Source organism: Pseudopodoces humilis, chromosome 5, assembly GCF_049639895.1.
Source record: "Pseudopodoces humilis isolate 2021_Gansu_Grassland_sample_001 chromosome 5, ASM4963989v1, whole genome shotgun sequence".
Classification (NCBI taxonomy): Eukaryota; Metazoa; Chordata; class Aves; order Passeriformes; family Paridae; genus Pseudopodoces; species Pseudopodoces humilis.
In genome coordinates, this window is record NC_142204.1 from 3,136,678 (window position 1) to 3,160,149 (window position 23,472).

At 39.3% G+C, this 23,472-nt stretch overlaps 1 protein-coding gene across 1 annotated transcript in view; it reads right to left on the reverse strand.

Moving 5' to 3' along the window:
- Window positions 1-4,400: 4,400 nt before the first annotated feature.
- SLC15A5 (solute carrier family 15 member 5) overlaps window positions 4,401-23,472 on the reverse strand; it is a 31,658-nt gene continuing 12,586 nt past the window's right edge. The window contains exons 6-10 of the mRNA XM_014256007.2: window positions 22,631-22,817; window positions 18,938-19,126; window positions 14,641-14,772; window positions 6,521-6,629; window positions 4,401-4,885 (exon numbers count right to left, since the gene is read on the reverse strand). Coding sequence (XP_014111482.2) covers window positions 4,741-4,885; window positions 6,521-6,629; window positions 14,641-14,772; window positions 18,938-19,126; window positions 22,631-22,817 — 762 coding nt within the window. The 3' untranslated portion in view covers window positions 4,401-4,740. The remainder of the gene's footprint in view (window positions 4,886-6,520; window positions 6,630-14,640; window positions 14,773-18,937; window positions 19,127-22,630; window positions 22,818-23,472) is intronic.

Below are 23,472 nucleotides of genomic sequence, written 5' to 3' on the forward strand. Positions count from 1 at the left end.
AAAGAAGCCAAAGCCTCAAAAACATAAAGCTAATATCTGCAATATTTTCTAGACTTGGGCATTTTCTCAGAAGTGAGTTAGATAGGAATGAGAACATTTTGCCTCTACATAAAATTGTGGTGATGTCATGGACTACTCCAATTCCTTTATATAAGCTGGGGAGAACAAACAAACAAAAATTCAGCCTCAAAACAAAATAAAAAAAAATAAAAAAAGATGTTGGTCATGCCATATTTAAAAAGAAAAAAATTCTGACAATTTTATTTTTTAAATAAAAAAAAAAAATCTATAAATTGTATTTACAACTTGGTAGTCATAAAGTGTAACATCCAGTACTCTCTGGAGGTTAAATATTTCCAAAACACTGAAAAATCCCTGTCAGAGCAGCTTCTTTCACTCTTATCACCACTGAGTATTAGAACTGATAAAAGAGTCATCATCAATACTAGTAGATTTCATAAGATTTAGATGTCAGTCTTCTCTGATTAATGGAAATCTGTGTTTAAAGTTATAGACAGAGACTGAAACTAGAATAATTTAAATTATTTTTATAATATAAATAATAACTTAATAATTTAATTTAAAATAATAATGTAAATAATTTAAAGCACGACATCACCAGAATATGACTTCTGTGGTGAGACTTTCTAGAGACCAGGTAAGAGAAAGCGGAAAAGGTAATTTTTATTCTATTCAGAACAGAGAAATCATGAGGAGACTCGTGAATTTCCTTTTTTTTTTCAAATGAAAAAAAAAAGCAGACTTCCAAAACATTCTCTGGAAGGCAGCTGCATTTGCCTTTGCCAGGACAAATCTAATACATGTTATAACAAACAGACACCAAGCTTCAGCTAAAAGCTTTAGTTCTGCAGTTCTACTCTATAAAGCCACAAGGAAGGGATTCTCCTACCTCACAATTCCCACAGGAACTGAACAAGACTGATTTTCATGTCTAGTGGATCATGCACTTCTTTCTTCCATCCCTGGCAGAAAACAAGAGATTCTAGAAAATTTACAAGGATTTTCAAGATGCGTCAAGAATTTTCAAGTAAAATCTTCCACTAAAAGAAGGGAAAAGAAATCCAACATAGAAGGAGACAGCTCAGTTCAGTGCTGTAAAATTACCTCCAAGGTATTTTGATCATTCTAAGAGTTCTCTACCAAAAAAAAATAAATTAAAAAATTATAAATGTTATTCTTTTGTACTTAGCAAAACTGACTGAAACAAGTTAAGTAACTTGCACAAGGATATTCAAAAGCCTGTGTAATTGTCTAATGTAGGTTCTACCTTCTGACTATCACTGCTGAGCCTTAACAACTCCCTCTTTCCTTCACAAAGCTGCAGGCTTCAGCAAACAAAGCATTCCTTATAGCTAATTGGTATTACATAGGAACTCAACTGCTCTTATTTACAAAACTACAGATTTATGTCAAGCAAAGCCAATTATGCCTAATGTTTAAACTATTGCAGGTGCTCAATGACATTGTTGCTAGGCAGTAGAAGTGAAATTGCTCTTTTAATGCATCTTGTTCCAACTGGGAGCATGTGTTTTATCATCAGTGCAAACTTAACAGATGGAGATCTTAATCCTCTCCATCGAGTTCTCTTCAGCCCCTCCCTCGCACAAAATGGTGTCCCATACATTTAAACTTAACTGGGGTGGTCTCTGAGCTGTCTGGGACAGAACTCACATTTTGTTTTATGTGTGTGCATGAATACAGTATAAAACAGACATTTAACCATCAAAAAGGCACCCCCAAACTGTGTCAGCAGTAATCAGAAATACAACTGGCTATTCAAGGCTAGTAATGACCTCTGATGAGCACAGCATCTACTCAGTTATAACCAGAGCTGCACAAAAAGCAACTTCTTCCCAAGCCAAGTCTAAATCTAGAGTCCTTTATACTAATTTCACTCTGTGCTGGGAGAACAGTCAGAAAATCTAGGCAGTAATCAAACAGAAAACTGAATTGGGATGTTTCTGGTCACTCCTAATCTCATCTAGGAGGCAACTTTTTCCACAATACTTTTCAAAACTATAAAAACACATGTATCCCAAATTTACTTTGTGCAAAGCCATGCAGAATGGGAATGGGTGACCTCAAACACAAGCAATCAGATTTTAGTGCTCTGTTATCTCCCCTGAAAACTGCCATAGATCAACAGAAGGCTGAACAAAAGAAGGTTCCCCTAACATTTTCCAGCTGTTTATTTCATCATTTTGTATGCACACACACATCCTTGTTTTTTTTTCTGTCCTCTAATTTTTTTAATGTAAAAAAAAAAACCACTAAGTTTTTCCAGAAGTGAAAAGCAGCCTCTTCAAAGTAAAGACCAAACATTTAGAGTCCTTTATACTGATTTCACTGTGTGCTGGCACGAGATTTACATCATTTAGGCAGTGCCCCGTATGTACAAAGGATTCCATCAGCTTGGAATGGAGTCCTAGATACTGCAGCTCAGGAAAAATTCCTGTCTGTTGGTTTTAAGTGCTAAATTGCCCTGTCACAACAGTGAGATTGATTGATAGATTTTTGCATGTAGATTCCTCTGCTCCACCAACTGAACTAAGCCCAAATTCAGCAGCCAGTGCCCCCTTTTCTTCTGCCATCCATCTGAAAGGCCAAACTCTTTATTAAATCTGATAGAAGTGTTCCTCCTGACCATGTGAAGAAGGCAGGGAGATTTCATTATTCAACTTCTCGTCCCAAAGCCGATTTCTAAGGAAGTCCTATCCAAGGAGTTAACTAATCTTCTTTTTCTTGCAGAATTATCATCAGACAATTCAACTCAAATGGCTGCATTCTGTTATCTGCTGTCATCTATTCTCATGTTTCAGTTTCTGAAAAAGAGGAGAGGAATGAGGAGAAAAAGAAAATGAAAATGGTCTTGGGAAGTTTGAGGCCATTCAGCCCTGGGCATGCAGCAGACTAAACATTTTACCTTAAAACAGAGTTAATTTTCTTATTCTTGATGTAAATGGTTCCAAACCACTGTTACATTTGCAGTTAAAATAAAAAAAAAAAATTAAAAATTTATCATTAGTTAATAAAAACATCAACAACCCAATCATACTCATCTGCACAAAATTTTAATTTTACCCTTCCATTCTCCTTTTGTGTACAACTCTCAAATGCACTGAAAGCAATCACATCCCTCTGTCAGCAGACTCCAACCAGCATTTCTGTAGCTCTTCTACAAGGACAAAGGTTAAGTATCCAATAATTTCTCAGGAAAGAAACAAATATTTTTCATGGCTTAAACCTGAGTCTATTGCAGTACAAATATGATTTAGAAAATCATACCTTGCAAGCAAATAACTGTCAGGTGTCATGGATAAATTTACTCAAATATGTAGAAATTAGCCTGTCTCACAATTTCCAGTGCCCTCAGAGGAGAGATCCTTCAGCCTTTTGCTGTCTCTCCTCTTACAGCCCCAGCTCCATCCCAGTTTATGCAGCCACCTTTGGAGATATAGCCTGTCCCTTGCTGGGTAAAGGGGTATTCATTATATTTTTCTCCCACTCCCCAATGCCTAACCTAAAGTTAGGGCATTAAGTGTGGTTAATGGTGCAGAAGAGATTTTCTTTCCCAGTTCTTGCACAGTTTCAGCTCACAAACTGTGTCACTTCAGTAGATTACATCATTTTAATGTAGCTTGTGCTGTGGTAGATCATTTCTCATATTTAGCAAGCATTCTGATTTAACTACCCCTCCTCTTTGAACATCTTGATATCAAGGTGCTCCTTGGATTTTTTTGGGTTCAATATGTTTCCTTATCACATAAAGACCCCACTTCCCTCATAGGTCTCAAAGTCTTCTATAAAGAAATGTTAAGGGTTAGATGATCATCACTCACAATAACAAAATCAGACAAGTTTGGGAGTGCTTAACACTGTCTAGATCTTTAAACTGGAAATACTAATAATTATTTCCCCCCACCTCCAGCTGCATCTACCCTTTCCCAATCTTCTTCTCTTAATTCCCTTCACCCCTCTTCAGATGGGCTGCAATTAGTAATTTTGATGCTAATATATTCCAGTCTCCCCTTGTCCTATTAGCAATTTCCCTTATATTATCTTTTTGGAAAGGCAAATCTCACGGTGCTGCTGCCAAGTGGGGCTGGGTGCCTCAAGCACCAAGGTTTCATGCCACACCTCGTGGACTGATGGCTGTTATCTTCCTTCCAGCATGTTTTAGGTAGATCTCAGGGCAATTTGTGAAGAAGGTGGATATGTTTGTGTCCATTTCACTGACAGGACCTTGCAGCACCTGGCTGGAGGCTGGGGAGGAGATCAGCAAGAGCCAAGAGCAGCTCACAAGGCTCCCACCACTGCAAATATCAACACCTAATTCCAGATTGCAAAATCACTTGTAAATTATACTACCACAAAGTAACTTTCTAAGCAAATGTCTGCAGGTTTATTAACTTTTGACCACTCCTAAGTACAAATATATGTGGATACCTATTTCCATATTAAGATTAAAAGCTTCTCTCCATCAGATGTGGCAAGCAGTGAGCTCTCCTTGGCTTCAGTGTGAATTATGACAGTGCAGCCTCCTTCAAGGCCAAATCCTATGAAGAATACTATTTTGTCAACTTATAAATAACATTATTATTCATCAGATAATTCATGGATACCAGGACATAGCTCCACTTATGTGTGGTAGGTAATTTATCATTAGACAGCTGGTGGATAAAAAAAATCAAAATTTAGTCAAATGAGGGTGAAATTTTATCAGGTTTTCTCCACAGGAGACAAAATGGGAGACCTTTCCAGGACAGCATTATAATGCTTGATGGCTTTTTCATGCTTCAAAAGTTTTTCTCCAGGAAGAATTCTTCTGAATTCATTGGTGCAATCCTCATGCAGATTGTTGTATCTGGGGGAGATGATACAGAAAGAAAACAACAAAATAATCATCCTTTAAAAGGCAAACCCACTGTTTATACACAATACTTTTGAAGTTGCAGTGCCTTCTGAATCCTGGATTTCAAGGCAGCCAAAAAAGTAGGAAAATGCAAATACAGATTTTCCTACAACCTTTCAGAATTTCAGGATGAGAAGAATCAAACTGGGTGCAGATGTTAATAATACCTGTACTGTGCTCTTAAATTTTTTTTTTTAATAATTAACATGCTTTTTTTCCCCCTCAGAGAAATTCTAGTGTATTTTTAGTTATTCCAAGTTTTAAAGACTGTTTTCCCCCTCTGCCTAAATCAGTGTTTATCTGAACTTTTTCCCTCCTCACTCAGAATTCTTATTCATCAAAAAATGAAACAAATTACAATTGATTTCAAAATAATGTCTTTCTAGTAAGTCAAAACTTGTATTATTGAAAAATAAAATACCTTGGTTCTGAAGTGAAATAAACTTTTTAAAATGTTTTCTATTTTTAGGAAAATTAGAGTTCAACAGATTCCTTAATAAAAATGTTAGGCTGTGGTGCAAAATTTATTTTTATTTTTTAGTTTAAACCAATTTTATGGCAACATTTTGACAAGTAAAATCTTTTCATTTTCAGCAGTAAATGTCACAAATGAGAATTTCAATTTACAGAAGAATAAAACCCCATATGAGGACTACAAAGTACACACAGGAGAAATGTTTTTACTTGTGATCCAGTTCACATTTAAGAGAACAGAATCACGTTGGAATAACCAACAAGATGCTAAACTTCGGTGCTATATGTAATAGAAAATACATTTTTTTTTTGTCAAGAGTTCTATGAGTGCACCACCCTTGGAAGTTTCCTGTTGCTCTCATCATCACATCCCTGCCTCGTCAAGGCTGTGAAGGATTTCCACAGGGCTGCCTCCCAATCCCAAGACCCACTTTCACTTCACCCATCCCTCCCTCTTCTTGACTCCAAGGGTTACTTATAGTACTGTCAATAGAAAATTCACTGGGATTCCATGTCCTGGAGTTGTGAGCTCCTTGCATTTTACAGGCAAAATGCAGGGATTAAACCTAGGCTTTATAGGTGGCATAAAAATTGCTTCTTGTGAGTGGGCTGAGAAATTCTCTTGTCTCCAGCAGGAGGTTTCTTTCCTCCCACGCTCAGTAGAGTATCAGAAAATATTTGGGGGTTGTTCTGTTGCAGCTGCTGCATTCCTGCAGCAGTGCTGCTGTCTCACCACCCCCTCTGCCCCATACAGCTCACTGGGAGAGCTTTCTACAAATGGGTACAAAACCAAGGGCAGTGGAGGTCAGCTCCATGGCCACTATAGCTGTGTGCCCATCTAAACTCCATGCCAACCTATTCACACCCTTCTAGAAGGAATACAATGCTCTTCTTTCTTTAGAGATTTTTTTTATATTAATAAGACCCTTTAACTATTCAAGGTTAATGACATCAGTTTGTTTTAGCTTTTTTTAGCTATTTCTGCTGTGAAATCTCTCTCCACATATCATCTATCGCTACCGATTCTTTATTGCGCTCTAGTCCACAGGTTTTACAAGAATTTCTACCTGCACCTACAAATGAAACATCATGTTTTCATTTCCTCACACTTACCTGTGTGCAATGGTCCAGAACCCCAGGGTGTTCACCATCATTAAGGAAGCCAAGAAGAAGAAGAATCTCTCCAATTTCCCTTCATGCAGCAAGTGTGGGAACCAGTTGCCTGGTGGAGCAGACATTTGCAGCAGAATTAGTTTGCCTTGCAGCAGGAGACGTGGCTCGTGTGGAAGACACGAAGATAACTCAGAGTGAGACACAATTCCCTGCAGGTTCTCTGACCCCCCCAGTAGCTGTTGATACAGATTTCATTCTCACAACATCCTTGGGGGTTTTTAAGCCCACTCTTGCTTTGCAGACAGGCAAGAGGTATCTAAAGAAACTACAGAACTTCCCTAATAAATCTGAAGTGCACTGGAAAACCTAATCCTGCACAGCTACTGCTGTAAAGACTGGAGCATCTTCCATCTGTACTGCCCTGTGCTAAATCAAAGTCAACTGTGAAAATTTTAGGAAGAGCTAGACTTAAGGTGGGCTGTAGAAATCCTTTCTTGTATCTCTCATGCTTTGAAGAGTCTCTTTTTCATGTAAACAATTAAAAAATATTTTTGAAACTCAAATTATTAAAAGCATTCACTCAGTGCCTTGGATGGTGCTCCAATGCCAAGATACCATCTGACATTTTACTTTGCCTTTCTTTACAGCTGCTTTTAGCCATGAGCCTGTAAGGTGTCCTTTTCTTTCATTTAGTGTTTATTTACACAGATCAGACCTTTTCCAACCAAGGTTTTTGGCAATAGTGTCTGGGCCATTTTGGCACTTCATTTAGCAGAGGACAGCACACCTCCATGCTCACAGAGACTTCCCTGTGTATTCCTGTGCACTCTCCAGTTTGTGGCTGCACTGCTTTCAGCACTGTTCACTGCAACCAGCCTGCAAACAAGCTCAGGTGACAATTAACCATCAAAGAAATCAAAATGGTTAAAAATAAAGCCAGCCCCAGTCAGTCTATAACTGAAGACAATCAGTACCTGAAATGCCATAATCAACTTCAGCAAAACCATTGAACCAAGGTGAAAAAAAAAAGTTCCAGATTATCCAGAAGTTACAGAATATCAGAGACCTAAGCAGTGCTGCAATGACCATGTACCTGATTTGGGAATCCAGGATATTTATTGCCTTTGAAGGAGGCAGATAGACTGTCTTCATTAGCAATTAATGAAGAAATGCAGAGTGTGAAACAGCTGGTGCTGAGAATGTGATGTCCACACTCCACAGCCCAGGGGGGTTCACATCAGAGCAGTTCCCATTAACAGCTGGAACATATCAGTCATGAGCTTATTTTTTTTCTTGTTTAGTCCTCTCTAAAAAAAAAAATCAGTTGTTTTCACGCTCCAAGACCATTCTGTGATGCAAATCAGAGATTACTAGGAGATTTAGATTAAAAGCATAGCCTTGATGTGAACTATGCCAGCATCAGTGTGTCCAAAGCCACCTTTCTCTGCTTCATGAAAGTCTGGTATCGAATCCTGCCCATGTAAACAGTGTGGCTCTTCCCCCCTTGAGTGAGCTAATGGGGAAAGAAGGATAACCAGCCTTCTTACCACAGCTGTATTGTAAAATCCTGATGGCCTTCACACATTTTTTGGCCCCTAATGCCACTTTTACACACTGATTGCCATCCTTAGATTGTTCACATTTTTCTGATTAGAGACCAAGGGCAGTTCCACAGCACGGGAGAGACACCAGCCAAGGGATTACACCCTGCCAAACACACATTCATATATTTACATTTTTCTCTTTTTTTTCTCCACATCTTAGAGCTATAAACACATTTCTTTTCAGAGCTGTTGCCTTTAGCTCTCCTGGGACTGACAGAACAACTGCCATCAGTTTTTCCTAAGGTCCTCCGCAGTTCCCTCCAGCCCATGTTACCCTTTTTGCTTGTCACAGAGCAGCACCCACCACACCTCTGCCTGCTCCCTTCCTTTTGTAGCCTTATCTCAGAGCCAGGTTTAAAAACCTATCATCTAACACTGTAAGCTGACTGAGCTCCTAGGTGCTGTAACTTCATTTTAGTAGCTTATAAACTTTTACTGTCATCATTCACAATCAGGTAGTTTTTCAATCTGCATCCCCCAGGGGCCACTAGAAAGCAGAGACAGAGCATGTGGATGTGATGAAAGGGAAATCATGCACTGGAGCCTGCACTGCAGCTTGTCAAAGCAGAGTTCACACTGTCTGCTAGGTTATTCACCTTGGCTGGGCTAACTACAGCAGCAGCAGGAGCTTCCTAATCGAATGGCATTTACAGTGCAAACTGAACAGAAAAAAAAATATACTGAAAAAGTTAATAAAAATGGTTTTATGGCTTCTGTGTTTCAAAGGTCCACTTGCACCATTCTCTGTCTTACCACTGATAAAGGCACCAGAAAAAGCCACTGAAACTGGGGCTGGTTGGTTCTGTGAGGGTGGGATGGCAGCCTGGCAAGCAGATCTGGATTCTACTCCCACTTCACCATGGGCCTCCTCCATGGCCTGGGTCAAAGATCCTTGCTCTGTCTCCTCCCTGCTTCTTTTAGGAGCTGGTGTTTAAACAGTGAGGCCAGGATAATGACAGAGAGCCTTTGGAGAATCCAAATGATCCACAGCACAGGCAGGGACAAAATCAGACAGGGTATGGTGAGGCTCCAGCTGCCAAACTTTTTCTCTCAAGTTTGCTGCTCTGTCCAGAGCAGGATGTAGGATCGAGGCTTCCTTTTCCTCTCAGAGAGGGACAAAGTTTGTTAGGGGTAGGTTTTCCTCTACAGAGGGACAAGGATGGCAGCAGTCCTAGGGATATCCAGACTATAATCCTTCCAGTACACATTTTCATCAGTGGATGCGGCAAAAATTAATACAACCATTTCCTACTTTCAGCCAAAAAAAAAAAATTACTTCTCACTTTTTTTCTTTCATTACTTTTCCTTTTAATTTTTGTTTTCCCCCCATGAAACAGGGGATAAACCTGGACTACATTTACATCTATTTATACTCACTTGACAGAGAATCCTCCCCTGTGGTTGCAGGAAGTCTTGAGAGAAGAGTCAACAGAGCTAAACTTCACCCACTTGTTTCAGGCACCAAAACTCCCTTTAGATGCTCTCACCCCCTGACCCCACTAACACCTCCCACAAGCTGTCTGCAGACTCCAGCACCCTCCACTGACTGCCTTTGGGGTTCATTCTCTCAGGATATTGCTCTTAGCCATGAACTTCAGGGACTCCCTCCTGGGCCAGTTTTTCGGTTTTGCTGGAATTGGGCACTGCTGTGATTCCAGAGTCCAGCCCTTTCCCATCCTTGCCTCAGCATACAACATGCTAACTATTCACTTTTCCCCAAAAGATACTGCCTTTGGGCTCTGTGCCTCCTTTACTTTTCTGTGGAGATTGCCAACAGAAGTGGCAATTACAAGGTTGGTTTGTCACACAGATAATTCACTCACTGGGAATTAACTTTCCTCAACAAGCTCCTGATTTCCATTTTTATTCCAACAATAGAAACACTTAGCAGCATGAATCACCACAAAGAAACAGAAGTTTCCTTTAGGTGCATTATTTTAAATAGACTTTCTCTGCTGGTTAGAGGTGGATTGGTTATGTATTTTATGGTAAAATTTAGAACAAGTTAGAAAATGAAGCCTAGGCAGAGCTGGTTCCTCAAGTCTGCTCTACAATCATGGAAATGAAGTACCTGGGAAACTTTCAGTCATATTTGGGATTCTTATCACTTTTGCATCAAAATTGCTCAGTTAGTTCAAGAAGAAGGAATAATTTACAATACCAAGAGGAAACAACACATCCTACCAAAACAGGCAGAGCTGGAGGTGAAGCAGAGATTGATTAGGACAGCTATAAGGACAAAAACTTTCCTGGGCTGTTTCTGGTGGGTGACTGACAGCAAGGAGCTGCTGGCAGTTCCAGCCATTGAACAAAACCTGAAAAGGGCCAGTCTTTGACAAATACTAGCCCACACAACAAATCTGCTGCTGTGGTGGCACCCTCAGAGGGCTCAAGGGGAAGTTGCACAGGGATTTTTCACTGAATAACACTGTCCTATTTTATTATGGGGAAAACCTTGAAGAAAAAACAAGAAAGTCACATGCCAGGAGTTACTCTATCCTGTACCAATCCTGCAATTTTGCAGCTATCCTGCAAGTTATGCTGTGATTGTAGAGAAAAATTAATCCTTATTTAAAAAAAAAAAAAGGTTTGTAATGCCTTCCTTCATTTCCATCAACTTAGTGGGCATATATTCAGTGTTTAATCATATCCAAATTAAAGTCTCACTCTGCCTCTAATCCCCATTAGCTAAGTAGGCACCAGTGGCCACCACCATCTGGACTGCAAGAAATATCCTTTAGCTTTATCATCTTTGGTATTTAGAATCACACAAGACTAAAATGATAAAAAGAACCAAAAAACCCTACCTAAAACAAAATTCAAAAAAACCCAAACTCAAATCACAACCCCCCCTAGCAATTCTCTAAATACAAGCAGGAAAACTGTGTCTGGGACAGTTTCCTTCCTCTGACCTTTTTTTTTTGAATTTTGATTTCCTTCTTTCATATTTATATTAATATTTTTGGAGAAATATATTCTGAAATGATTGGCATAAGAGGACAGGTTTTGTCTTGCATCTTCTTCCGTTAAAATGTTAGGAGAGGTAAGAGATCCAAAAGAAAGCAGTTTCCCAGCTTGTACTGAAAATATCACTGTCACCCATCATCTGTTTGCACTCGTCAGATTTTTTAAAAAAAGTCTTATTTTATCATATTCACACCATCCTCCATAGATGCGTTAAAAATGATTAATGCAGCTTTGACTGTGACTGATATCTGATCAACTTTGCCAATAAAAACCCAAATAAAATTCTAAACGAGCGACATAAAGTAGGAGATAAAAACGTTTAAATTTTGTCAACACCCTCTGTGCTTCAACACTTCAAAATCCTCAGTGGAGGATCTACTTCACTGCAGGAACATGGAAAACATGGGCTCACTGCTCAGAGATGGGAGAACCAGAAATAGTCTTGGCTCAGGTTTTAGTGAAACAAGAATCATGGGACAAGACAAAAACATTCATAGCCCAAGAGTCACTCACTAAGCCTTGTTAAATCTTACAGAACCATTTCATCAACACTAGCCTCTCTTGCAGCAAAAGAGAAAGAGCTTGCTCTTCCAACATAAATAAATTAGTAAATTAGCTGAGCCTTTTTTTAAGAAAGGAAAAAAGAAGAGTTCTGGTTGGTTTGCTTTACTCCCAGTTTCATAAATTGTCCAGGCACTGAATATTTACAAGCTCTTTGAACAGATCTAAAAAAAAAATAAAATTAGAAAAAGCTTAATTTGTGTCATTGGACTCTAATTTGACTTGAGAGGCCACAAATTTGTTCCTTACAGCAATCATCTTTAAGGGGTTCATTAGGCAACCATTAGGTTTTAATAAATTTTAAAAAATATTATTTTTCTGATTGTTATGAGCATCAAAGTCCACTGTAAGAAGCACAGTTGGAAGAAATACAGATGGAACAAAAAAATTGTGTGCATAACATTTCCTACCAAATTAGGAGGAAACCAAAACTGAGCCTAAAATGCATTTTTTGTTTTGCTATAGTGTATCCCCACCTACAAAAGTCTGATCCTAAACCTACTCTGACCTAGGAGTCAGCAGGAGAACAGGCTGGCATGAGCAGAGGAGTGTTATAACACAAATGAACTTTCAGGAATATCAGCATCATTTGCAAGCTGTGAATTGAGTGAATGGTGGTAACTTGGAATTATTAATCTTATTCAAGCAAGGAACACAGGGAAAGAGATACCCAGCGAGATCCCAATTATTTTTAAAAATAAAAATAAATAAAAATAAAAAGTGAGAGCCCACTAATATGTTGTTTACATATTAATAGGGCAAGTAATCTCTAACACTCTTCTAGCTAAAGCAGCAGAGCAATCACTAAGCATTTTTCACTTTATTTTCCCTGAAGCTTTTGAAGTTTTGCAGAGGACTTTTGCTGCTTAGCAGTAGTCATTCCCATTACAGCACCTTCATCTGACTACAGACTGTCACTGATTCCCTTGGAAATTTCAGAGTGACTTCTGCTCAGGATAATGGTGCAGTCAATTCCACCTACAGGAACAGCAGGTCTGACAAAGTTAAACAAAGACATAAGTTACAGCTTCGGAAAAAGAAATAAAGAAAAGCTAAGTTGAGAAGTTTGCCACCCAACTTTCTAAGAGTGAGGAATATTTTAGCCAGGAAACTTTTCAGTTTGCTCAAGAATCCTGAGCGAAAGGGGTTAGGATGTGGTAACTGCAGTCTGTGGAGAATTCAGAGTTCAGCCTTTTTGGTCTCAGCCAGGATAAAAAAGTCACAATATCTCTGTTAAAACAGTATTTTTGGCAAGAAAAGAACGTTTGCTTTTTTGAATCAATTAAATGATTTCGTACAGACTCACGGAAAAAGGATGAATCACCTTGATAGAAAACCAGACAAAAATCTACTGAATTGCAAATCAAGTGCAAAAATTGGTATCCTCTACCACAGACTACAGAAATACTCTGTAAAGAAATTAATTACATAACAGTGACACAACACAGGCAAAATATTTTGGTGCTGACATTATGCTTAATTATTTTGCAATTATTTAATTATTTCCAAAGTCAAGTTGCAGTAAAATATGTCAGTTTTAACAAGTATTTCAATCTCATAAAAATTAATAGTTTCCATACTTTGGAGGGGAAAGAAAAAAATCATCAACACAGTCTGTCTTAAACTGTTTGTTTCATTTACCCCATATTACACTGAACTCACAATAATGAAAAACATTTTCCACTGGGGGATATTCAAGGAGCTCAGTTCTCCACACTGGATAGCTTGGTGTTTAATAGTTCTTTGCCTGATTCATTTGTGTAAACATTCCTGCTTTTTACTCATCTCCAGGTGATGTTTTATACCTTGTCATAAAATTTTAATTGAATTTTTAACTTGAAAACAGGACTGCGTGTCAAAGCATCATTTGTTTGTTCAGATCTTGCGAGTAGGAATAAAAATTTCTTGTCACACTTTCAAGACACCCACTTCTGCTTGTTTTTAAATGACATGATTCTTTACATAGGAAAGAGAAGAGCCCAGAACTTTAACCCTAAGCTGTTACAACATCCTGCAGCTGTGGCAATTGCAGTGGTGCAATGTATTAGCTGTGGTCTCTAAAGAACAGCTCCCTGTGACAGTTCCACCAGAGCTTGTTGGTGGCATCTTTAGAAATATTCCTTCAGCAAGCAAGACTATTTCAAATTTGTGAACAAAGGGATGGATCCCTGTCCCTCAGTTCGAGAACTCAAGCTCTTTACTTGTTAAATTTACTTGTGAAACAAGTCTGTTTTGTATCTGAATCTGAACACAGATTCATTAGCAAAGAGAAAATGACTTTAAGAAGTTCCTGGCTTATCTTGAAAGTCAGTAACCCAGGAACAACTGCAGAGCTTCCACTAAATACACCTCAACTGAACCTGCAGTAACTCCTTTGAAACAGGAAGGTTTCTGGGAATTGCAGCATTCATCTGCCAAAGGGCAAGCCCACAGTGAGACTGGATTGTCACAGAATCTGTCTCTTCCAAAAGCTGGGCAAGGTCAGAGGGAACCACTGATTCCAGGAGAGTGAGGTGCCCAGACGGCTTTGAAACCCTCGAGCCAGCCTCCTGTTCCCTCCAACCCTGGGACAGACAGGAAGGAATATTCTCCATCCTTTAAAGCAGATCTTGCTCTCGAGGCCAGAGGCTTCCATGTAAGTGGAATAACTTCCATGTAAGTGTGAATAACATGAGTGTACTTCTCCAGGAGCACAGAAAGGTGCTTCCTAGCCAATTTATTTTCAGTCTTCCAGAACAGAAGAACAGAGATTGGACAGGAGGACTTCCTGCAAGATGCCATCCTCTAATTACTCTGACTATCAAAACTAAGATGACTCATTAAAATTGGATGAATACAGCTGGAAGGCTATTTCCTATCTTAATTCCATCTTAATTGTGAGAGCAAATCAATAAAACTTTGGCATCCCTTTTAATTCTGCTGCCTGATTCTCCAGATCAATAATATTAGAAAACTGCTCAGGAACACCCATCATGAGCATACTCTTACCTTGAGTGCCTGTGTGGGCTGTCTGAACAAAGAGAGCTCCCATAAAGCAGCCAGCTCCATTAAAGAGAGCTAAAAAATGCATGGAAATCCCTCTCATTCTTTCAGGCACGAGCTGGAATGAAAGTAAGGAACCTTAGGAAGAAAGCAGACACAGTTACTAGTTAAAATTAAGTCAAAAAAGTGAAACAGAAGGAAGAGTTAAATGATGGTAGAACATAGATAAAACAGAAAAAAAAATTAAAGCATCACTATTAGTGAATTTATGTATTTTATATAGAGAATGTACTTGCTGCAGAAGAGCAATCAGATGTACCCTATAACATGTTAATATGTACCCTATAACAAAGCATTATCCAAACTGCTTAAATGAATATCTGTAATAAACTACCCACATACAGCTCCCCATATTCCACAAGTACAGACAGATCTTTCACCCAGACATTTGCTCACACCTTTTAAAGCCTCAGGCATGAGCAAAGAGCAGAGAAACACCAGCACAGTCAGTGAGCATGAAGACAATGGATGTGATATTAACTGCAGAGCAGCAGGAACTTCTACCTCAGAGCCAGTGCAACACAGCCATTAGGAAATAATTCCAAAATCTAGAACTCTGCCTTCATTTGGACAGTTAGCTTGCTTTACCTTTGGGCTGGACAATGCTCCCATTCCCTGGAGTGCAACCCCCAGGCTCCCTGGCTCATTTTTAAGACCTCATTCTTCACTTTCTTGCCAGAAGGCTAAACAAGAAGCAGCAACAGCTTTGGTGGAGGGGGGAATCTGTAGCATGCTGCTGTAGCATGGATGACTATAAATAATCCCACCAGCTGTAATTTGGCTGTAACAGCAAGACTTCATGATTGCTGTTCTTTTTGTGCAATTTTCACCCATCTTCAAAAACTTTTGTTTCCTAATTTCGCTCCTTGAGTTCTCCTCCACACTTTTTCTCCCAAGCTCAGTCTCCCCACCTGCTTTATTAGTTGAATTAGAATGACCTCCAGCTTGAAAAACTCGCCAGCAGAGGATCCTATTTGGATGCTGAGCTGCTGAAACACCTCTGAATACAAATGAAACTTTGCAATCACCATCGTTCCCCATTTTTAATTTGGATGTCCAAATTGGAGCTTTGAAAACATATTAAAAAAAATACCACAGACAGTGTTTTCTTCCTCATTCACCAGAAGCCTGAGGGCAAAAGAAAGCAGGTGAGCCTGGGACACCATCTGTAGATCAACAGTCTGAAGCATTGTACAGCTAACTTGAGACACCAGAATGCTTAAAAGTTTCTGGTTGTTCCTCCCTTCTAATAGCAGGGGCACAAAACATGCATCTTGGTCAAATTCAGGCTGGGTAATTGCATCCTACTTACCCAAATTACCCCTGCTGTTTCAATAGCCTGCCACAAGCCTCCCTTTCCCCACGGTGCTGCTGGGAGCTATTAAACAGCTGCTGCATTTCCCCCTGGAGACTGCTGCATTTCATCAGTGGCCAAAGCCAGCCCCAATATATCCTCTCACTAACAGAGCTGCAGATTCCTGGTTTAAACCAAGCTAGGGTTGCAAATTCAGCCTGCCAAAGGCTAGTGAGAACTTTGTAGCACTGTGAAGGAGAGCAGTGCTGTTGTTTTATTTTATTTTTAAGACTTCCTTAGGGGCAGATATTACTCTAAGAGATGCTCGTGCCACCTGAAGCAGATAATTATTCAAAACTCCTATCAAGAAGATAGTGAAGTATGTTATATAAACACTGTTCTAAATAACAGGGACCAAATTATAGAATAGCTTGGGCTGAAAGGGACTTTTAAAGGTCAGCCAGTTCCAGCCTCACTGCTATGGGCAAAGAAACCTTTCACTAAATAAAGCTATTGAGAGCCCAACCTGGCCTCGAGCGCTGCCAGGGAAAGGGGAGTCACAGATCCTCTGGGTAAGCTGTGCCAGAGCCTCACCACCCTCACAGTAAACAATCTCCTCCTGATATCTAATCTAAACCTACTCTCAGTCTGAAGCTGTTCTCCTTTGTCCTGTCACTACATGCCCTTGTAAATAATCTGTAAACTCTTGCCAGGTACTGAAATGACATAATTAGGTCACCTTGAAGCCTTCTCTTTTCCAGGATGAACAACTTCAATAAGAGAGGTCCTAATGAAGACAAAGAGTTCAATGTGCCAAATTTAACCTCCCTAACCAAGCTCTTCAGAAATGAGATATCTCCCTTCTTCTCCCTGCTTAAAAGAGTGACCATTTACCTCTTCAGCTTGGATTGGAACTTTCAGGTCCAGTAAATTATTATAATAATTGAATTTGACCTTCTGCATAAGAAAGGCAGTGAAATGTCAGGAAGGGTGAGACAACTCTGCAAGGCTTAGGCTGCCACTGACATCCACTGGGATTCACCAAAGGGTTCCTGAACAGCAATTCAGTCCAAATTGAAGTAGAAATCCAGAGCTCAGCTCAGAAGCCTGAATGCAGAGCTTGAGGGCTGCTGGAGAGGATTCAGGAGACCTCAGCCACCTGATACAGAGCAAGACCTGGGGGAAAACCAGGCTCTTCTCCAGCAGCAGCTGGGAGAGCTGCAGAGAACCTGCTTGTCCTGCCTGCACAGCCAAGACACTCCGTGACAAACAGGGCCAGACACCAATTTGTGGGCAAACAAATGGAGGCCTTCTTCCCCATCAGCTACAGCCACATCCTATTTTAGGCACCTCCCTCTAGCTTTTTACCTGCAGGTCTCCAGACTTAGTCCCAATTTAGCTGGGGTCTTAAATCACACCTCTCACTGCAGCTCTAAGCAGGATGTTTAATCTCTGCCTAAATGGGGAAGGACAGCTTTTCTTCCTAAGAAATTCTAACCACAATCCTTTAAAAAAGATCTTAAAAAAAAAGGGAAGAAAACACCTAAAATGGAGTTTTATTTCTTTTCTAAAGGCTAATGTAATCTTCCAGTCATTGGACTCCAGTTGTGTCCCATTGTGCTAGATTAAAAGGCCTTACTCTACCAGCAATATCCTTCTCATGCTTTTGCATGAGAAGACTGTAAGCAAGTCACCTCCTAACCTTTTTTTTGTTAAGCTAAACAGAGAGGGTCACAGTTTTCAGTTACACTTAGCCTGTAACCTAGAAACCAAATTACCTGCCTAGGAAACCTGTCGCAGTTAAGTACTTGAGAGCTATCAGATGAAGAGGCATTATGGAAGTGCTAAGTATTTAAAACTAGGGAAAATTACCTTTTTAGTGACAGACTGTGACCCACAGCTCTCAGTAGTCTCAGAGTATAAGAATGAAGCTGAGACAATGAAGTTATTTCCTGCTCTTAAATAAAAACCTGAACATTTCTGGGGTTGTACTGGAACAAGAGACATTCAACCCATAGAATTAAATACCTGCAGAGATCAGCCAGTCAATTACTTTACCTGTGTCTCTAACTGAATGTTACTTAGATTATTTTTATAATACTTTTTCTTTAAAAAAAAATCTCTGCAAGGTAAAACACTGGTAAGCACTCTGAATGCTCCTCAGAAGAAAATAAGCCTTAAAAATGTCAGTGTAGACAAAGAAAAGTAAATTACAGAAAGCAGAAGAGGTTCAGACTCACAATCAAGAGTATGACTACAAAATGTGTGGATGGCAGGCACAAGCTGAGCTCTGAAAAACAGGAGTGTTTATCTCTGGCTCCATGTCACAAGCTGTGATGTGATGATCTGTGGAGGATCTCATGGCTCCTGATTGGAGCACTCACAAAAACCTTGCAGCTGCCTACACCATTCTCTAGGTTAACCTGTCACTGTTACCTGCCCACATATGCTCTGTGCCAGTGAAAAACATGTAATAATTCTATTAGCTGGGACCAAAAAGAAAAGGTATTAAATTGCTTCACCTTGCTTTGACTGTGGCCTTTAAGGTGGTCACAGAGTACAACCACAGCTCAGCTCTCACATGCATTTTTATTCCACCCATCTCAATAAAATCATCACAGGAGAGTTCTGGTCAGAAGGGGCCTTGTGAGCTCATCCAGCCAGGCCCCTGCCTGCAGCTGCTTCAGCTTCAACACCAAAGAGGGGATTGTGCCCCCAGGGACCTGACTGGACTGTGCTCCCTCCTTCCAGTTAATCTGGAACATCACTGCTCATCCTGAGTTACAGCCAGCAAGACAAATCACGCTTCTCTGAAGCAGGTAAAGCACAGATCTCTGCTCATTAAGCCCGTGGAAGAGAGCCAGGGATAAAATATCAGATGACAGTAATTATTTTTAGGAAGCTGATATAGCTCCCTGAGAATCAGGACACCTATTTGCTTTTACTTACAGGAGGGAGTTACCAAGGCTTCAGCCACTCCAAGCAGGATGTACTGAGGAGCCAAGTGGAAGCAAGGCATGGAGGAGACCAGGAGAACCTCCTCAGAGAAAGTCTGCTCCACCTGAGGGAAGTGCTTTCGGTGCATTTCACAGAAGCCAGCAACCATCACGGAAAGTGCAGCACATAAGTGACCTACAACTGGGTAAAGAGCACAGAGAGCACTCACCAAAATTGTAGTTACAGGACCACCACGTGTTTAGAGTGAGGCAAACTCCTAGGAAAAGCAAAAGAAGCTTCCTACCCCCACCCCAAATCACTTTTTCTGAACACCTAAACATGAGTAAAGAGTGCTTGCTATGTGTGTATGGCAAAAAGGACAACAGCTCAGCCCAGAGACAGAGTTCAGAATAAAAGAGAGAGGAAAAACTTTTCTGAAAACCAAAGTCACAAATAATTTTTTACTATTTTTTGAAGATTGAGGGAGAAAAGGAAGGAGAAAAGAAAGAAGGAAATGTCCTTCCAGATAATACAAGAGAAAAGGTATGAACAAAACTACCAGGCAGCAGGAAATTCTTCCAAAACTCAGATGTGTTATAACTACACACTTCACTCATTGCACAGAGGATACTATTAAAATATGTCATTTTATATTTTTTGTTGTTGGCAGCATTAAATTGTTGTATCCTCTCAGAAAAGAAAACCACAAAGAAAGCAAAGTTTCCAAGTAAATCTGAATTATCCATACTTCTCATGGTTTGAGCTCTCATTGATTTTGACTAAAATTCTGATTTGCCAGCATTTCTAAGTCATAATGGGAGGAGAATTTGGTCTCTTTTGACAGTTTTGGCTCAAATGCTTGGACCAAACCTTCATGACTGGTAATTGCTACACATACTAGAATGGACATAAACAGCCAAAAGCTTTTGTTTTTGTATATTATATTTATTACATACATACACTTTGTCTTTTTTAGTGTTAGGAGAGCAGAGATGATTAACTCCTAGCCTTGTTGTGTTTCTTCCCTCAGCACCAAACTCTCACACCCTTCCTCTAGCATAGTTTTCTTGTGTGTTCACATCTTTAAATATCCTACCTCCCCTGCCCAACCTGAGCTTTTTGGAAGCTGTTTTGCTGTTTAGGCTCCTCTAGTGCTTAATGAGAATATCAATGAATTATTGCTTGAAAATTGATGACAGGAGGGAATTCAACAGCGTTTTCTGGCCAATGCACCTTATCAAAGCCAGGTATAAAGCCCTCAAGGAGCTTCTTGTAGTCATCCAAAGCAAGAGTTCTCCTAGTGAAAAATTATGTTGGTACTAAAGAAGCCCCCAGCAGTTCAGTATTCCTACCAGTACAACAAACTTGAAGCATTTTCCTTTGCTAAAAGCCAATGCATTTCTGAAAAAGTAACCTCTGGGTGCCCAAAAATTTCAACTTTTTTTTCTCAAGATTTCATGTGGCAGGGGAAGAAACCAAGAGACTTGGAGATTAGGTTTTCATCTTTATTCTTCTCCCTTCAGTCCTCTTTAAAATGAGGGGCTTGGAATGGGTGTCTGAGGCTTTGGTTTCACAGGAGAACAAGCTATTTCAGTAATATTTAGGGGTGATTCTGGGACAAGGTTCTTTATATTATCCAGAGACTAAGGTTGTATTGGACCTTTATGAATAAACCAACAATTATGGAGAGAGAAACAAATTACAGTTTTTATGTAGACCCTTAATACAGAGCAATCAGATATTTCAGTTGTCTAATATGGTTCATCCTTGAAAACTGTTATTCTTGCTGAAAATTTCCAGAAAACTATTTAAATTTCTTCTTCTTACAGGAGTTGAATTAAAATATAGTTATAGGCTGGCTTAACACCAACTGCCTATTTATACTTCCAATTTTGCTGCTGAAAATAATTGAGAACCTAATTAACTGTTGGCAAAAATATTGGCACTTAGAGGTCTACCACACTTGCAGGTGCAGTCATATACTTGGATATCTAAAGCCATTGCCTGTACTCACAGGTATTTTTATGCCTCAGGTAGTTTATAACCCTAACAGGAGGCTATTTTGATAAATGAACCTATTAAGAATAAACCACTGCATATATTCCACTGCTGTTCAACATAACAGGATAATACATTAATACTAACTTGAAATTTCCGTGGTTTAAAGGAAAATGATTATCTGAATGTGCTTTTTGTGTTTTAATGCAGATGTTATTTTAAAAACTAGGCTAATTGCAACCTGCTGTGTTATATGCTTCTGGTTTGTATAAAACTTAATAACACTCTTAATTAGGCTAATTTAGTCAGATTAATACCTCTCTGTGTGTCAGTGCTCACTGTGCTGCCTGCCATGGGGCACTGAATTAATAGCAGCACACTGAGAAAATAGCGGTTTATAAATATTTTCATCTGAGGTTTGCGATGCAGACTGGAAGATAAAAAATGTAGGAACTTTAATGAGAGTTTCTATGAAAGGGAATAATTTTAAATGGATACAGAATGGAAACTGCTTTGCTGTTGCTACTACATGGAGCTGACATCTGAAGAGCATTGCAGAGGAGCCTTCCAGATCCTAGAACATAAGAGTTTTGAAGGCAATTAAAAAAAAATAAATAAAAGAAACCACATTGGTCTTAAGAGAAGGCAGCCCAACTCTTATTGAAGTTATCATTCCTCCTAGGCTATGAACTTCTCTGGAACAAGTGCCAATCTACAGCAGGGAAAACTTTTACCACTTTCTGTGAGAAAGAGGTAACCCTTCACCTTTGGAGATCCCTTTGTGCTGTGACTGAGGATACAATACAGATTTTAATAATGAAAATACCAAACACTTGAACAATTACCTTCTATTAGCCATTCTAATGAAAACTCTAGTGGTTGGGGAGGAAGGCTGTAGCTCTCCAAGTAACCTTCCACCTGTGAAATATTCAGCCTGTTCAATGGGAACAGCAGCCAGTGATACACACCCATTTGCTTTGCATAGATTTCTGAATGTTTTTTGTTTATCCATTCTAAAAAAAAACCTATTGTACATACAGAATTAGCCTAGATACTTTTATTTCATTTATGATGCCACTGCAGAGTCTGGAAGAAACTGTTCTAATGGTAATACAATTTCCCTCTTATGAGCTGCAGTCCTAACAATAATGCACTTACAGCATAAAAAAAAACACAGAAAAACAAAGCTTTTATTCCTGAGTTATCAGAATCCAAAATCATCATTTTGAGCAGCATATTTCTCCAGTATCAGAGAGCAACTAACTGAAGAAATCTTTAATTTCTTAAAAAGACTTGGATTGTAAATTAACTTTCCAAAAGCTAATGGATAAACAAACATATAGAAGGTAACCAAGTGAAAGTAATTCTCAGGCATAAATAGTTAATATTCTTCTCTCCAATACCTATTCCATGGGATAACTCCTAGTTATTTGTGAGTGTGCCTCAGAATTTTTATTGGTCAGAGGAGTCTGTCCTACACAAAACCTATACTTTTTTTTCAGTATCTTGTGTTTTCAGGACTTTTTTTCAATAATTCCTTTGAAACATATTTACTTCTGAGCATCGTCCCAAAACAAGTCCATATTAACATTTATAGTCAGATATAATTGTCTGGGATCATCCATCACACTGAAATTTCTCTTTCAAAAACAGAAAGAATATTAAACAAGAATATTAAAGCTGCATAAATACACATTTTTTACATACCAATGTAAATTGTTGGAGAGTGTCCAGTGTCCTTGGAGCTAAAGAGCCATGAGTTAATGCACTCCAAAACAGGAACAAGAATCAGTAGGGGCACGATGCTGATCACGTTCATTGCTGCAACTGGCAAGACAAATCCACTGAAGTGCAAGTTGGAATTCATGGTTTGGAGATAATATCCTGAAGGGATCTGTATTGAAGGATAAAACCACAATCCATGGATAAGATTTTCACTGTATTTGGAAACTTCTCCAAGTTTTTCCTTCTGAAGAAGTCACATTAAACCAAATACCTGCTAGCAAAAAAGAATGGGCATTCATGAAGAAAGCCCTTCAGATAGTGGCAATATTGTTCTCTGCCAGAACATTTCCCTTTTATAAGATTTTCTCCTACATTTAACAAATTAAGCAACAGTCTAAAAGTTTGTTTGATCACCCCTAATTAGAGCCATCAGCCAATATACTGAATAATTCCACCCAAAACTTCAGTCACTTCACCCAGTGTGTAACAGAACAATCTCAAAAGGACAAAATGCAGAGTGATTTGATTTTAGAATTGCAAGGTACAGACTGATTTTGGATTTATGGTTGTGTGCTCAGGGTAGGAGCACTTTAAAAGCTACAGGGAATGAAGATTTGGGTACAGCCTTAGAACCAGCCTAATGCAACTCACAGTCAGAGCAACTAAAAAGGACTTCCTTTTACCTGGGGGAGCTGAAAACCAAAGACAAAAAGAAGCAGATGAGGAACCTCCCAGTGGCAGTCAACAGGGAACACAATTAAGTAGATTTGTGAGACTCTCACTACAAAAGAAAATAATCCCTCCTGCTTGTGTGAGGCTATGCA